Source organism: Vidua macroura, chromosome 1 (assembly GCF_024509145.1).
Source record: "Vidua macroura isolate BioBank_ID:100142 chromosome 1, ASM2450914v1, whole genome shotgun sequence".
NCBI lineage: Eukaryota > Metazoa > Chordata > Aves > Passeriformes > Viduidae > Vidua > Vidua macroura.
In genome coordinates, this window is record NC_071571.1 from 151,291,873 (window position 1) to 151,306,802 (window position 14,930).

At 41.7% G+C, this 14,930-nt stretch overlaps 1 protein-coding gene across 16 annotated transcripts in view; it reads right to left on the minus strand.

Moving 5' to 3' along the window:
- The window catches only part of TSNARE1 (t-SNARE domain containing 1), a 452,764-nt gene that overhangs the window by 203,029 nt on the left and 234,805 nt on the right, over positions 1 to 14,930 (minus strand). For 15 of the 16 annotated variants that reach the window (XR_008436580.1, XM_053974698.1, XM_053974688.1 and 12 more), the window contains one exon: positions 9,514 to 9,681. Coding sequence is in view for 15 of the 16 variants with exons in the window: in XM_053974698.1 (XP_053830673.1) it covers positions 9,514 to 9,681 (168 nt within the window). In the remaining variant the exon portion in view is untranslated. The remainder of the gene's footprint in view (positions 1 to 9,513; positions 9,682 to 14,930) is intronic. The other variant, XM_053974741.1, reaches the window with a different exon arrangement.

The following is a 14,930-nucleotide window of genomic DNA, read 5'->3' on the forward strand; positions in this document are numbered from 1 at the left end:
CTGCCTCACAATTCAAACAGGGAGAAAAATTAGAAGCTAAATATGCCAGATCTTGTATTTGGATCTCTCATCCCAGCACAGTCTGAAGAGAATTGGGTATGGAAGTACAGAACAAGCAGCATTTTAATCCTGGCACTGATCCTGACTCTTTCCCAGGTCTTAAGCAAGGCATTTACATTTCTATGGAGTTCCACTGGCAGAAAAACAATCCATAATGTCTCAGTTTCTCCAGCTGTGAAGTGGGAATAGGAGCATGGTGAGAAATCTGTGGCAGCTTTTATCCCTCGTGGGAGAACTGACAAGGAAAGATGAAACTCAGGAACATTTGTTCCAAAAATCAGCAGCTCCAAAGGCAGAGTTAAAAATAAGCAGATGTTGCTGTAGGTACAGCAGAGAATCATGGAATAGTTTTGGTTGTAAAAGACCTTAAAGTTCATCTTGTTTTGACCCCCCTGCCATAGTGGCAGGGACAGCTTCCACTATCCCAGGTTGCTCCAAGCCCCATCCCACCTGACCTTGGACATTTCCAGAGATGGAGCAGCCACAGCTTCTCTGAGCACCCTGTGCCAGGGCCTCCCCACCCTCATAGGGAAGGGATTTTTCCTAATACCTGATCTAAACCTGTTCCCTTTCAGTTTAAAGCCATGGAACAGTTTAAAGCCATGGAACAGTTTAAAACCTGGAAAGGAGAAAGTCTTAGACATTCACAGGAACACTTTGAGTGATCCAGAAGAATCCTTTTAGTCCCAACAGCTTAGTAGAAGGTGTTAAGAGTAAAATTACAAAAAACTGTCTGGACATGTGTTGATCTTGGATCTAAAATCCTTCTACCACATGCCCTTCAACAGCAATACCTTAGCCTTACATTAGAAGATATTTCAACTTTTGTCTTTATATCAATAAGAGTCCACATTTTCAAAAAATGCAGATTTTGACGCCAACATGAGCAAACCACATTTGTATTCCAGTTGTTGCTGGACAAGAGAGATATGAATTCTTCTGAAATGTGACTCTGGTTCTATCTCTGTATCAAAATCACAGAATCACAGAATGGTTTGGGTTGGAAGGGACCTTAAAGATCATCTTGTTTCAAACCCCTGCCATGGGCAGGGACACCTTCCACTGGACCAGGGTGCCCCAATCCCCATCCAACCTGGCCTTGGACACTTCTGGGGATGGGGCAGCCACAGCTTCTGTGAGCAAACCCAGATGGCACACAAACCCACTGGGTAGGCACAGGGTCACCTCAGAGGACTTCTCTTCCACGGACACCCACCTTTCTGATGGGTAAAATATTCTAACTATTTCCCCAAATCAATGGCAAATGTGGTATGAACAGAGGAGCAAATCATGAACTCCTGCCTGTGGTGACAATAGATGGAAGAAGAGGGAGAAGGAGGCTGACTCAGGAGCTCACACAGACAGGGAAATGGAGATGTTTTGTCTTTAGATTGAAGCAAGATTAACACATGAATTTTTGGTAGCCCTCAGTGGTGCAGTCAAAAGAGGTGGAGAGATAATGGGATCATGAGATCACAGGATAATTCAGGCGACAGGAGAGCTCAAGTGCAGCCTCTCACTCACAGCAGGACCAACTCTGAGGTCAGAGCAGGTTGCTCAGGGGTCTAGCTAAAAATTTGCACTGAAGGAAATATTTTATAACACTAAAATTTGCAATTTTCCATAGTTCCTAGGTGAGTCTTAATAGTCTTTCTGCCTCAAGTGAGTCATCTGAGAGCCTCAATACAGATGGGAAGAGGTGACTTCAGTTCAGAGAAGGAAATGACAACCAGAGGAGACACTCTGGGTAGATAAATGGTGAACAGGATGGTGGGGATAGTTCTGTAACATCCTCTTTCATAAAGGAGCAATTAAAAATATCAAAGAACACCTGAATTAAATGAGCCTGCATAGTGCAGAGGGCATAAACTAATACTGTCTTTGTCATCAGCCTCTAAAATTTGACATTCATTGTTAACAATGTTAAGAATGTGATTTTCAGTCTAATTTCTGTGAGGATGTGGGAGAATATTCCTGTCAAGGATAATTTATAAAGGACCAGGCACCTTGTGGTAAATAGGAGGGAATGGGAACTGGACTGGCTGTGAAATGTGGATTTCATTGTCCTTCTCAGTCATCTCTTCCCTTGTTACCTCTGTGGGGTCTTTTCAATATCCTTGGTTCACTTCCCTCTCTGCTGAGCTCTAATGAGGGAGGGCTGACTCACTCTCCAGTGGGTTCTTGAGATGCTTCAGGGCTTTGCCAACAGGAACTTTTGTATTTCCATGACTTAAGATTCACCTGCTGTTATTCCCTCCATCTTGACTGGGGAAAATTCTGATTTTCCTACCCAAAATAATTGAAAAAGAAAGCACAGCACTCAATTCAGGAAGGTAAGAAGTCAAACCTGCTGGGACAGCACTTTTGAGCACTGCTAGAGGATCTCAGCTGGTTGATGGGCTATTGATGCAGATTGTTATTAATTAGCATCAGAGAACTAGAGAGCGAACCACTCTAACCTGATAGGTGAGAGGGAAATTCCCCTTTGAGGCAGCAAATCACAGCCACAAAAAATTGCAGTGTGGATGAGGCATTTGATGTTTGTACTGTCTGTGCTAACAGAAATAGGGGCAAGGTATTACCTTTGTTGAGACAGTCATCATCTGGTGGCAAAAACTTGGGCAAAAGTGCAGTAAATGGAGGAGGAAAGTAACACATTCTTTTCACCAAAGAAATATTAACACTTAAGCAGGAGGATTTGCAGAAGCTAAACAATATTTCACCACCAGCACTGGAGATCTCTCTCTTTCCAGCTCTCTGCCTTATCAATGAACATTGACAGGTCACACACGAGACTTTAACTCAGCTCAGTTTCTGTGGATATAAATATGCAGATGTGTCTTCCTAAAATTCAGATTGTTAGCAAATTATGTGTACTTCAGCACTATTTTCTCCTTCTGCAGAGGAAATACTTCACTTTTAGTAGGTTCTAAAGTCCATCTCTATTCAGCAAAGCTGTTAAGACACACATAAAGGATTTGCTGAATCCAGGTTTTCATTACTGCCTTCTTCATGCAAGCTCACTGAAGGAATAGGGCATGAAGGAAAGAGTTTAGGGCAAGACTCCCTGACACTAACAGGCTTTGGATAAGGCACTGGGAATGTAAGTGAGAAAAGCAAAATTATCTCTAGCACACAGTGGAAACCGCTCCAATTTAGTTAAAAACACTTCACTACACACAGTTTAGTCATAAGGTTACACCTGAGACATGAGAAATTGCCTAGGGCTAAAAAAGATTTGTGATATATTCCTGAAACCTTGCTGTCTTGCGAAGGGATATCCAAGGCTGCACACGTATCCCTGATTGCAAAAATATACAAGCTCTAATCATTTCCATGAGGAGAGGAAGAAATACAGTTTTAGCCAGGCAAGAAGAAAAAGTTTGGATTTTCGCATGCAGTCATAGCAAAAGTGATGTGTGAGCAGAAAGGAGATGATGAGAGAATCTTCACAATGCATTATCCACTGGTATTTCATCTCTTGTCTCTCCTGGATGTACGGGGATTACAGAATGGATGGATATATTTATAACAGTAGTGCTTAATAAAGAGTGGGAAAATGGAAAGAGAAGGAAGTACAGCACGTGATGTGTTTGCTGTTCTAGTGATAGAACCTGAGGGAGCAGTCTGGAGCTCTGTCAGGAGAGGTTTAGGTTGGATATTAGGAAAAGATTCTTCCCCCAGAGGGTGGTTGGGCACTGGAAGAGCTCCCCAGGTCAGTGGTCACAGCACCAGCCTGACAGAGTTAAAAAAAAAAAACAAACTTTTTTTTGGGAAAAGCTCTTAAGGACATGGTGGGATTCTTGGGGTGTCCCATGCAGGGCCAGGAGATGGACTATGTGATCCTTGTGGGTCCCTTCCAGCTCAGGATATTCTGTAGGCTCACAGAACCCGTGAATCTAAAACAAATAGAACTTTTCAGATGTGCCTAGCATGGCAGTGGCAGTTTGAAAGCAACAAGCTGAAGATGTGCAGATCCAGCGTGAGTGGTTTTGACATGAAGGGAAGTCCCTTATAGCAATGCCGGAGTGTTGGAGGCCACAGGGGCACGGGGAAGGAGGCACAGTCAAATCAATATTCAATGGAAATGGCCTCTGCAGGATTCCACTGGGATAGGCTGCTCTTTGTTCTCCAGACTTGCTAAGGCTTCTCCACATTTTCAAGGCCAGCTGCTATTTTCACTACACCTCATTTCGCCCTCAGGCTTGTGCAGTTTCCCACAAAATTCACCCTTAATTCACCTTGCTCTTCCTCTTCCCTAAATATCAGTGAGGACTAGAGGAAATTTTTGTGATCAACTCATAAAGCAATAGGGCTGCAGCTGCGCAAGGACATAGGAAATGCCTGTTCTCAGGCACTGAAACTGCACTTTCATTGCATGCACATCATTAAACCCCCTTACCTTCTGAACAGTGCGGCTGCACCAAAACTGCCTCTAGAAAACATTACCTCTCAAACTGTGTCAATAACTGGGTAAGCACTGGCTAATCTGGGTCAAAAGTGTGTCAGGATATGCTTAGCAATTAAAAACTGTAATGAGCACATTCTAGTGTCTTTGATGAGTTTAATTTAGTAGTGCAAAAATTATCTAGAAATTTTCCATCAGGATTTGTAATCTCTGAATTGGATCCATGGGGTTTTTTACACATTTCTTCTGTTCAGCTCTGGTACAACACCAAAATCCTATATACAGTCTGCTGCTGCAGGAGCAAAGAACTAACAAATGGGAAATAATTGAGAAGAGAGTGCTGAAGTGACTGAAAAGCCAGGGAGACCAACTTGTGAAGAGGAGGATAACTGCTAGCATTTGAAGAGTTTAAAAGCCAAAGGGGAAGAAGAATTATTTGCAGGGTCCAGCAGAGTTTCACTAGGTGTAAAAAGCCGAGAATGAGAAAGGGATCTTTAGCAAGAACAGAGGGAAGCATTTCATCAACACCGAAGCCTGCTGGACCGTGAAATAGTCTCCCGAAATAAATGGTAGCAGTCCTGCAGCTCGGGTCATTTTAAATTAGACTGGGCAGCATACTGGAGCTGGTTCTTTAGGGAACAACTCAATACCAGTCCCAGGGATGGCCATGTCAACCTGGCAGGCAGCTCTGCAGCTCAGGATAATTAGGGTCCCCAATGCTGTCATGAGGAGAGCTTGACACTCATACCGCGCCAGATCGTTCACGGATGGTGCTTGTCATGATCTTGTGTTATTTATACATTACTCTGAGTCAAAAAGCCTCTGTGAAGAGACAGGCAGAGCCCTCGTAAGTCAAAGCTCTGGACTATTGAAGCTGATGAAAGGTATAAAATAGCTTGCACTAAACCCTCTAAACTGCAACCATCAGTGAGAGATTTTACCGAAAACAGCCCTCAGCAAGAAATGATACGTAGTAATGAGGGAACAAGGAACATGTTTGAACTAACAAACACGCTCTGCCAGACTCTGTGGGGCTTTCTTTTGTTTTATTTTTATTGTGCTTCATTTTCTGTCTGCCTACAAAGGCTTGAGTGACAGGCGTGGAGGCTGGCATCTATCACTTCTCTTCAAAACAGATAGGGAATAAACATCAACATTCCTCAACAACAACTCAGAGGGAACAACCTCTCCTAAAAATAAAAGCATTTTCCTCACACCTGTTGCCACAACCTACCCATCTCTCCTTCTTTTTTGCCAAGGGATGCATCAAGTAAAATGCAGTTCCTGGGATGTGTTTTGCTTCTTCAGGATATCATGGAATCACAGAGTGGTTTGGGTTGGAAAGGACCTTAAAGATCATCTTGTTCCAATCCCTGTGCCATGGGAAGTGACACCTCCCACCCTCCAAGGTAGGAGAATGCCCACTCTGCATGGGGTGGGAAACTGCTGTGAGAAGGGAAAAGGGTTGGTGGACCATCTTGGGGGAGTTTTCCCTCACTTTCCTTTCTCATCACCCCTGGGGAAGCTGTCTGCATGGAGAGGATCACAGGAGGCTTTCTGAATCAATACAGCATTTAAAATCTATTTTTTTATAGGTCTTTCCAGTCACCAGCTGAAATTCTCTGAAGTTCCCCATTCAGTGCTTATCCATTTCTTCTCAAACTTTTATCTCCTCCCATTTTTCAGATGACCACAGGTGCAAATGAAAGGTATGGGGTGGTAAATTATATATATTATATATATATTTTCTATGACAGAGCTTGTGCCAGCACTGAGCACTGACAATGCACATTACAGTTCAGCTCATGTATTTCTGATGGCACATTTTACAGTGCTATATATAAAGCTGTTATGGCATCTATTATTCACTGCCAATACAGTTCAAGTTAAAATAGGTTTTATATAACAGTTCAAAGCAATATTTTAAGAAATAACACTTGTGTCAAGGCTGCTGTGTCCTACCAGATTTTGACATTTCCAAGCAATAAAGATCTTTATCCAAAGTGTAGGGTTTTGGCGAGACATCTCCCTTGCAGACGTCTCTGGTTTTAATCTGCAAGCAATAGCAAAAGGAGCACATTTAAATAAAATGAACAGCCAGGTGAACTTTTGACTTGGCTGTTATCTGTCTAGGTGGAAACTGTGAACTGCAAAGTGCCTTGAGGGATGTTCTTGACAGAGAACAATGTCCCATTAACCCAAACCTCTGAAGAGATCTTGGAGATATGGAAAATACACAAGTGGGAAGATGTTTGTAAGATTAAGAAAATGTCTATTATAGGCACATTTTTATATCTGTCTTTCAGGACTCAAGATGAGAAGAGAATTTATTTTCTTATTTCTTCAGCAAGGAAGAAAGTTTTTCTTGCAAAAAGGGCAAATTCAGTGTCTCTTAAAAAAAAGTACCATGACTGGAACCAGCACCATGAGCTTCTCTAAAGTTGTGTGTAATCAGAAGATGTGATGTTCTTTCAATGTCTCCTGTGTTGCTCAAAATCTGCATGTTTCTGGTGCTGGATATGCAGCAACATGGAAATCCTGATGAGACCAATCTACTTGCAAAAAACAAGTTCTGCACAGCTCTGTTCTTCATTCTGGTCCCCAAAGAACAAAGGACAACAAATGCTATACATCAAATTGGCAATAAATTTGGTTTATTAGTTATGTTTGACAGATTAATGTGTCATTTTAACCTTCTTGGCTACTCATTGGTTGTGGAAATATCCCAGAACAAAGTTGTTGTGGTGACTGTGAGCTCAAGGAATCCTCTGTGTACCCACAATTTCTACTGAAAACAGGGAAGTTTTAATGTGCAAGACGAGTCCTTTCACAAGAAATATGCTCATGAGGGTCAACAAACAGAAAAACAAAACACAGTGAAAATTATTTAAAAGCACCATCTGCTTATTCAAATACAGCTGGGGAGAGGAACAATGCTCTCCAAAAAAACTCATTTTCATTATATTTCTTTCAAAAGAGATGTTAAGCAAAATACCATTGGTCCTAAATATTTTCTCCCTGAGGAGAAATGTTTAAACTACATTTGAAATAATGTTTGTGGAATGCAGCCTTCGTTAGAGAATGAACAGGGATCTTTGAGAGCAAAGCAAAATGGATAGAGGACATGGGGAAAAAAACAGGTAATTTTCAGGAAACAAAAGCCTAAACATCATTAACTGCTTAAGCTGAGTAAATCATTAATTGCATAAACTAAGCTATTCAGAGGTAAATTCATATTAGGCAGAAAGGTATCCAGGATCAAATCAGCAGATACAAACCCTGTACAATACATGAATGTCGATTTTTTATTTTTTTTTTAAGTTATTTAGGATTGTGACTGGGTTCACTTCACTCCCCTCAACTACCCCACCATGTCCACATCGTCCTGTGCAGCTTGGTGCAGAGACATCAGATTGTGGCACGGAAATGGGATTTAACCAGCAAAATAAATAAAGATCTCTCCAAGGACACACAACTGACACACAGTTTTTGACTTCAGAAAGCTGGTGGGCTTGAGGCAGCCTTGGGGGTTGTCATTCCCCACTGCTTAATGGGCAACTATTAAATGTGGGGCTTTTTCCTGGGGAGGACAGGGGCAATGTAAAGACAAATTAAAAAAGGTTCAGGCTATATCAGTATATATACTTTTCAAACAAAAGGGATTACAAAATGACAGAACCACAGAATGGCTGAGGGACCACAGTGGGGTCATCTGGTCCAACATCCCTGCTCAAACAGGGTCATCCCAGACAATACAGCACAAGTTTCTACTCTTGATTTTTCTTGCATATCTCCAGTGAGCTCAGAAATACATTTGCTACCATCCCTCCTGAACATCAAAGTGCAGGAACACCCCAAAACATGCATTTTCTTTGCAACAAAGCTCCCTACAGTTTGTCCTGCTGGATACACTGAGATCCCTTGAAGTGCAAAATTACAATTCACAGCCAAAGATACTCAGTGTGAGAATATTCTTTGACAGTTTCACCCCTAGTAATGGACACAAGTCCACAGAGCTCATTCATCTCTGCTCAGTGAACCGCAACAGAAATTAGACAAACATTGACCTCGACCTGCTCCTGTAAAACTGTGAGAATTTCTGACTTGGAGAGCTGAGTCATATGTGACCATCACTGTTTGCAAACAGAGGTCCCAATCTCAAAGCACCAGCCCCCAGCAGGAACTTTTGTCCTCTTTTTGCACTGTTAACTCAATCACAATTCCTGCTGTACTGCAACCCAAAATCTATCCTGATAAAATTAGCCCAATCCAATTAAAGGACAAAGTATAGCCCTTAATTAAATGTTCTGATTATTCTGAAGCCCTCTTTTTTTGGTTCATCTTGAGTTTAGGTCTGTAAAAGCATACAAATTAGGAAGGTTTAACATGTTCTTGTTTTACCCATTTATCGCTTAAATTTAACTAACAAGAGTTTCCCAAAAGCATAAAAAGGGAAGTATAAAAAGAAAAATGTGGGATGTTTAACTTATTCAGGCCTCTTTTTGTTCTTTTTATCGCATATTTTTACAGCGCTTTCAAAAAAAAAAGGGGGAAATAAAAATAGTATGTCCTCTTTTAACTACGTCAAGAACATCCAAATGCTTTGCTACAACAAAATACTGAATAATTTGAAAAGGTTAACATGTTATTTCCTTTTTTCTAGCTATTATTCTCTCTTATGGTAAAGCTGAGTGGTTTTTGCCTGCGACAAATTCCAGTTGTTGAAGTTGTTGAAGTTGTTTTGCTGCAGAACTCAGCTCAATTAAAGCACCTCACCACAGGTGACCATCAGCCATCGAGCCATCAGCCATCAACCATCAGCCATCAGCATTAATTAACTCTTGTCATTTTCATTATAAATCATACAGATTTCCAACTTTTCCTTCTATCGCCGATTCCCATGTTTAGAAATTCTTGGTAAACTCCCCCACTTTTAGCGACGCCGTACTGGCAGTGACGTAAATCAGGATTTCCTTCACGTTGAGCAAGGCACAATGCAAGGATTCTGCACTTCCAGCTCACAAAACCGGGAGGAGGTTACTGACCTCAATCTGCTGGATGGCCTCTTCCCGCTGGCGGATGGCTTCCAAATCCTCCTCTGTGATTTCCGAGAGCAAGGCTTGGTCCTGGCCCTGGTTCTGCCACATGCCATCGCCTCCGTTAAAGATCTTCTCATCGTCAGGCAGGTCAGAGAAGGGGGCCTTAGGGCTCTGCTGAGATGGGAGAATGGAAAGAAAGCAAAGGAAGTGTAAATGTTTTCCAGTTTTACACAGCTTTAGTGTGGGGAAAGGAAATATTGATATAAGAGATGGCATAAACAGTGGCAGAAAGGTGAAGAGGAGAAGAGTAAATTACATGAGAGGAAACATTTCAAGTCTCAAAGGAAATGTCAGGACCTGAAGTCAGATCTCCTGAGCTACTTTTAGGCCCCAGTAACCAACTTCAATTTTCCACAGCTCTGACAGAACAAAATGTTGATGTGCAGCTGAAAAATAACAATTTACCTTGTTTAATTTCCCTGAAAATTCTTCCTGAATTAGACACTTTCTCAGGCACAGAGAAATCCTACTCATTTGTATTAAAGACTTTATGATCCAAATTGCAACATTCAAAATACAAAGATTTCAATCTTCTCCATTTATGAGATAAACAGCACAGCTTAAAAAAGGGGAAATCACTGCAGCGATGTGAACGCAGAGTGATCAGCTTGAGCAACTCACAGGTTTGTGGTGTTCACTCTATGGAGTTTACCTGTTTTTTCTGACCCATCTGATCACAGTCATAGAATCACAGAATGGTTGGGGCTGAAAGGACCTTAAAGATCATCTCAACCTGGCCTGGAACACTTCCAGGGATGGGGCAGCCACAGCTTCTCCGAGCAACCTGTTCCAGTGCCTCACCACTCTCTGAGGAAAGAAATTCTTCCTAATATCTAATCTAATATCTTCTTTCAGTTTACAATCATCCACCCATGGCCTATCTGCCTGTTTAATAGGCTTCTCTCCTTTTTTTTTTTTTTTTTTTCAAAAACCCCTAACTTGTTTTATAAGCCCCATGATACCATTTTCTTCTGTTTTGAGAGCTGCACTTATATTCAGGTCCTTGTTCAAGAACTGGCTGGATCTACACAAAAAGTATGGGCAGAGGTTTAACAAGGTCTTTTCCACCCAGCCTTTAGGTCCTGAGCCTGTGTCAGGTTCAGTCCTGACTGGACTTGGAGAATCAACTAACTCAAGGTTGGTTTGTAGGCTGAGATCAAGTTCTAAACTAAGAGGTGCCGTTGAAGGCTCCAACCTTACAACTGCATGAGGATTCCACTTCAAACAATGTTCATGGTCCTCTAGCTTGGTCTTGAGCTGAGCTTTGGCTCTTAACCACAAGTTACAATAAAAAAGCAAACCAAGTGCTTCTGATGCTCTGAAGTTGAAAGAAGAAATGGCAGTGGCCAGAGCACATCCTTGACCTAAACATCCCCAGAGCCTCTGAAAGCTACAGGAGAAAGCAAGTACTCAGGGGGATGTTCAGTTCTCTGAATCTGGGTTTATCTGAAGCCCAAACACTGGGAGTAGTGCCCGAAAAGTGAAAGCCTTTGCTGTCTTACTGTGGCTACATCTTCAAAAGTATTAATTCCCCTGAATTCCCACAGTGTGAGCAGGAAGTGAGGCCACAGGGCGCTTAGATGGAAGGGCACAGAACTGGAAAACTGGAAGGACTGGGAGGATTTGAGTCTGGATATGTTTATTTAACTCTCTAACTCTGCTTTAACTCTTTAAAAAAGTATGCAATTCCTGTATTTAGAAACAAAATAATTTTTGCATTTGCCTTAGACTTTGTCTTATGAAATGAATTAATTATTATTATCACCATACCTTGTTGGAGACAAGGAAAGTAACACAACGTGGTGAAGGAAGTGGGGTGATGGAAGAAGTAGAAGGAAATAGGAAAATCAGCATCAAACAGTCAAGTATCTTTCCAAATATGAGCAGAAGATGAAAATATTTGACATTAATTTCTTTGTTTCACCTTCTGCTTTCCAGGGATCTACTGAGAAAGGGTGCGTTATAGGAAGAAAATCATCATTTAAAATTAGGTTAAAGATTAACTTACACTTTATAAGACATATTTTAATAGGATTAAGATACTCTCGGGGTGTTTTATTCACTAATTATTACGTGCCTTGGACACTAGCTTTCCTGGTAGAGTGTTTCAGTGCCAAAAGTGTGTATTAATGGACTCTGGAAAAAAACCCTTGGGGTATTCTAATGCTTCATTTGGTGACAGAGGTGTCCTCTCATCCTCACCAGTGGGCTCAGATGAGCAGAGGCAAACTGCACATGGCCAAGTGAGCTGGAAAATCCCAAGAATCTGCCTTATGGAGACACAGGAGAAGCGTTCTGATGAAATTTGTGTGCTCTGGTCACAGCAAGGATGCTGCAGCAAGGACCTCAATGCCCATGAATGGACACTCAAAGCCACGTTTGTCCTATGCAGGTCTGAATTTCAGTGGAAGACGACAAATATACAAGTGACCAAATGTTTCCTGTTCTGATGTGGGAGCACAGGGATAACAGGAGAGGCAGCAACCAGCTCTTCAGATTAGGTTAGCCCATGGAATAACACAGCTGTACCATAAATATGCTTTAACTTGACCTGTGTCAATTTTATTTGTCATCCTCACTTGCTGGGCCTGGTATCTGTAAATAACCCTGCAAATTACTGACAAAACACAATGCAAGGGCTGCTGCTCGGTCATCTTTTAGAAGAAAACCAGCTACCCTTGTGTTTAAATAGGTAAAGGTCTAGACAGATCTTTTTCTCTAAACAAAGTAGTGACCTAAGTTAATTTCAGAGCTGCTGAAGGCAATTACATGTGTTTCCATCCTTAACATCGTCAAAAAAAAAAAAAAAAAAAAAAATCCAACCACAGCTGCTGAATGAGTAAATCAGTAAAACAACAGGATGCAGAGGGACTGATATTTCCTTCCAGACATAAAGATGGCTCCATAATAATGTTAAATACATTCACCACGACCTGCTACCAGGGTCTGTATGCTGTGCTAACAAATAAAAGTGATTTTTTCGTGTGTGTGCATGCTGTCCATGGTACTGAGCCCCTCATTTCTGTGATAAAGTGAAAAAATCTTAAATCTGAAACTCTGAAGAAATCTAATCACTTCTAATGCTTCTGATTGAAAGCTGCATATAGCTGGTCTTATCAGTGCTCTTCATTCCCCTCTGAGTTATGTTCATTGCCATGTCTGACAAAACATTTTATTTATAGCAAGAAAAGATCAGATGGAGGGCACTCGCTGAGCCTCCACAGATAAAGTTCCCTTTGACACTGCACTAGAAGGGGCCATAACTCCCTGTACAGGCATTTCCACAATAAATTTGATTTAGTGCCAAATTTTATGCCCTGTGAATCTCTGTGTAATTTTCTGTCGTATTTCCTTTCATAAATTGTTAATTGGATGTGTTTTGAAGTTGTTCTTTTGTTGAAATTTGCCTCTGGCAGATTTTTGTCAAGATGTATCTATAAACTGAACTCTGCCAATGTAAAAAAAAAAATTATAGCAGAGGAAAAAGTTGAGTATATCTGCTATGCTCAGTAGTTCTTTTAAAACGAAATCCTTAGGACTGAGGGTCATACCACACTGTTGTTCATCATATCTGAAAAATTATGCCCAGGCACAACATTTTTTCTTGTTGGATAAAATCTTTTCACCAGGATAAAATCGTTGCTGCTTACAACTACATTTTTTTATCAGATTTGTTCTACCAATGGGGAGATGCTATATGCAGCTGCTGATAGGGAAAAAAAAAAAAAGGAAAAAAAAGGTTTTATCTGGATGGTGACAGCTTCTGTCAGTGCCTGTACTTTATCAGCAGTAAAATCTTTGCCTCAGAAGTTGCATGTCTGAGACCCCTCCGAAAACAACCCCCTCCCAACCTTGGTCCTGCCTCACTCCCCATTTGTCTATCAGAAAGGACAGAACACCACAAATTTGACAACTCTTGTCACACAAAATCACCGAGCAAGGGATTGAAATGACCTCTCTTCTGGCTCCCATATGGTCTTTATTCCACAGAGAAGAAGAAATCCGATGGGAACTACAGCTAACATACCACCAGGCAGCCCTCACAGTCCATCTGCAGAGATTTGGGTGTCTCCTGTAGCAGTGAGAGTGTCCTGGAACCTCCCCGCCCTGCAGCTTTTTTTTTACATCACTAACTTCAATGATGACATTCCTGATTGCCACTTACAAGACTGTTCCCTTACCATAAATTCAGGGCATGAAATATTGACTGGAGACGGATGAGAAGTGTCTTTTAGCGCCAGAGAAATGTTTAGTGATTCCAAAGGAAAATTTCCTCTCCAATCCTCCCCAAAACCTGAAGATATAGACAAAAATTATACAACAGAGGACAAAAATTATACAACTCCCTCCAGGGAGTTAATCCCTTCAGGTTAGTACAAGACGGATAATAAAGGTGAGAAATAAGATGGGCATCTCACAATCTTGTCAAAAATAACTGTTAGAGTTGATGTAAATAACCAAAATTTATTTAAGCTGGATTTACAGACTGCCCACCAGGTGAGTGACACCACAGGGACAGGAGAATGAAGGGCTGAGGAAGACACTCACAAATTCTACTTTCAACCTCAGCATGAAAACAGTTGAGAAGGGAACTTGATTAAGCCTGGAATGAGACAACATAAACCCATTTCCACATCACCTCCTTCCACTCCAAACTCCACCAGGCTTGTGTCCTGGGGAGGAGGGTTTAATTTCTGTGTGTGAAAGTTTGGGAAGATGATACAAACACAGTATCTCGGGATGGATGTGGCAGAGCTGTTGTCAGAGTGGGGAAGGGGAGCAAGAGGCTGGAAAACAGCCCTCGGAAAGGGATCTGGGCATCCTGGTTGGCAGCAAGTTCAGCTTGAGCCAGCTGTCCCCCCTCCTGGACTGAAAAACTAATTCTGGAGAATAACAAGGAGAACAAGTTCCTTTTCCTCTGACCACTACTCAATTCACGTGCACATTTCAAGCATCTGGAGCATCTCGGGGCTGTAAGGCCATGGAGATGCCTTTGATATGCACAGCACCATTCACAAATTCCTTGTTATCTCCCAGTTTATAGGAGCACAGGTAAAACCAGCCTCACTTGTCTGAGCTAATTTTGTTCTACAGACTGCAGGCAGTTCCAAGGAAATCTTCTGGAACCATGAAAAAAGAGCATTTCAGAGCTTTTATATGACTCAGGGAGCAAACCAAGGAAAGTTGCTCTATCTTCCCCAATCTCCAGAAGCTTCCTGCACCTCTAGCAGGGATATGGCCAGCTCCAGCAGCAACCACTACACCTCCCACAGCTCCTGCAAATTCTCACCTCTCCTTGGGTAACGTTTGGCTCTGGCTTTCAAACCAAATGTAAATGCAGAGATGTTTATCTCTTGCTTTAT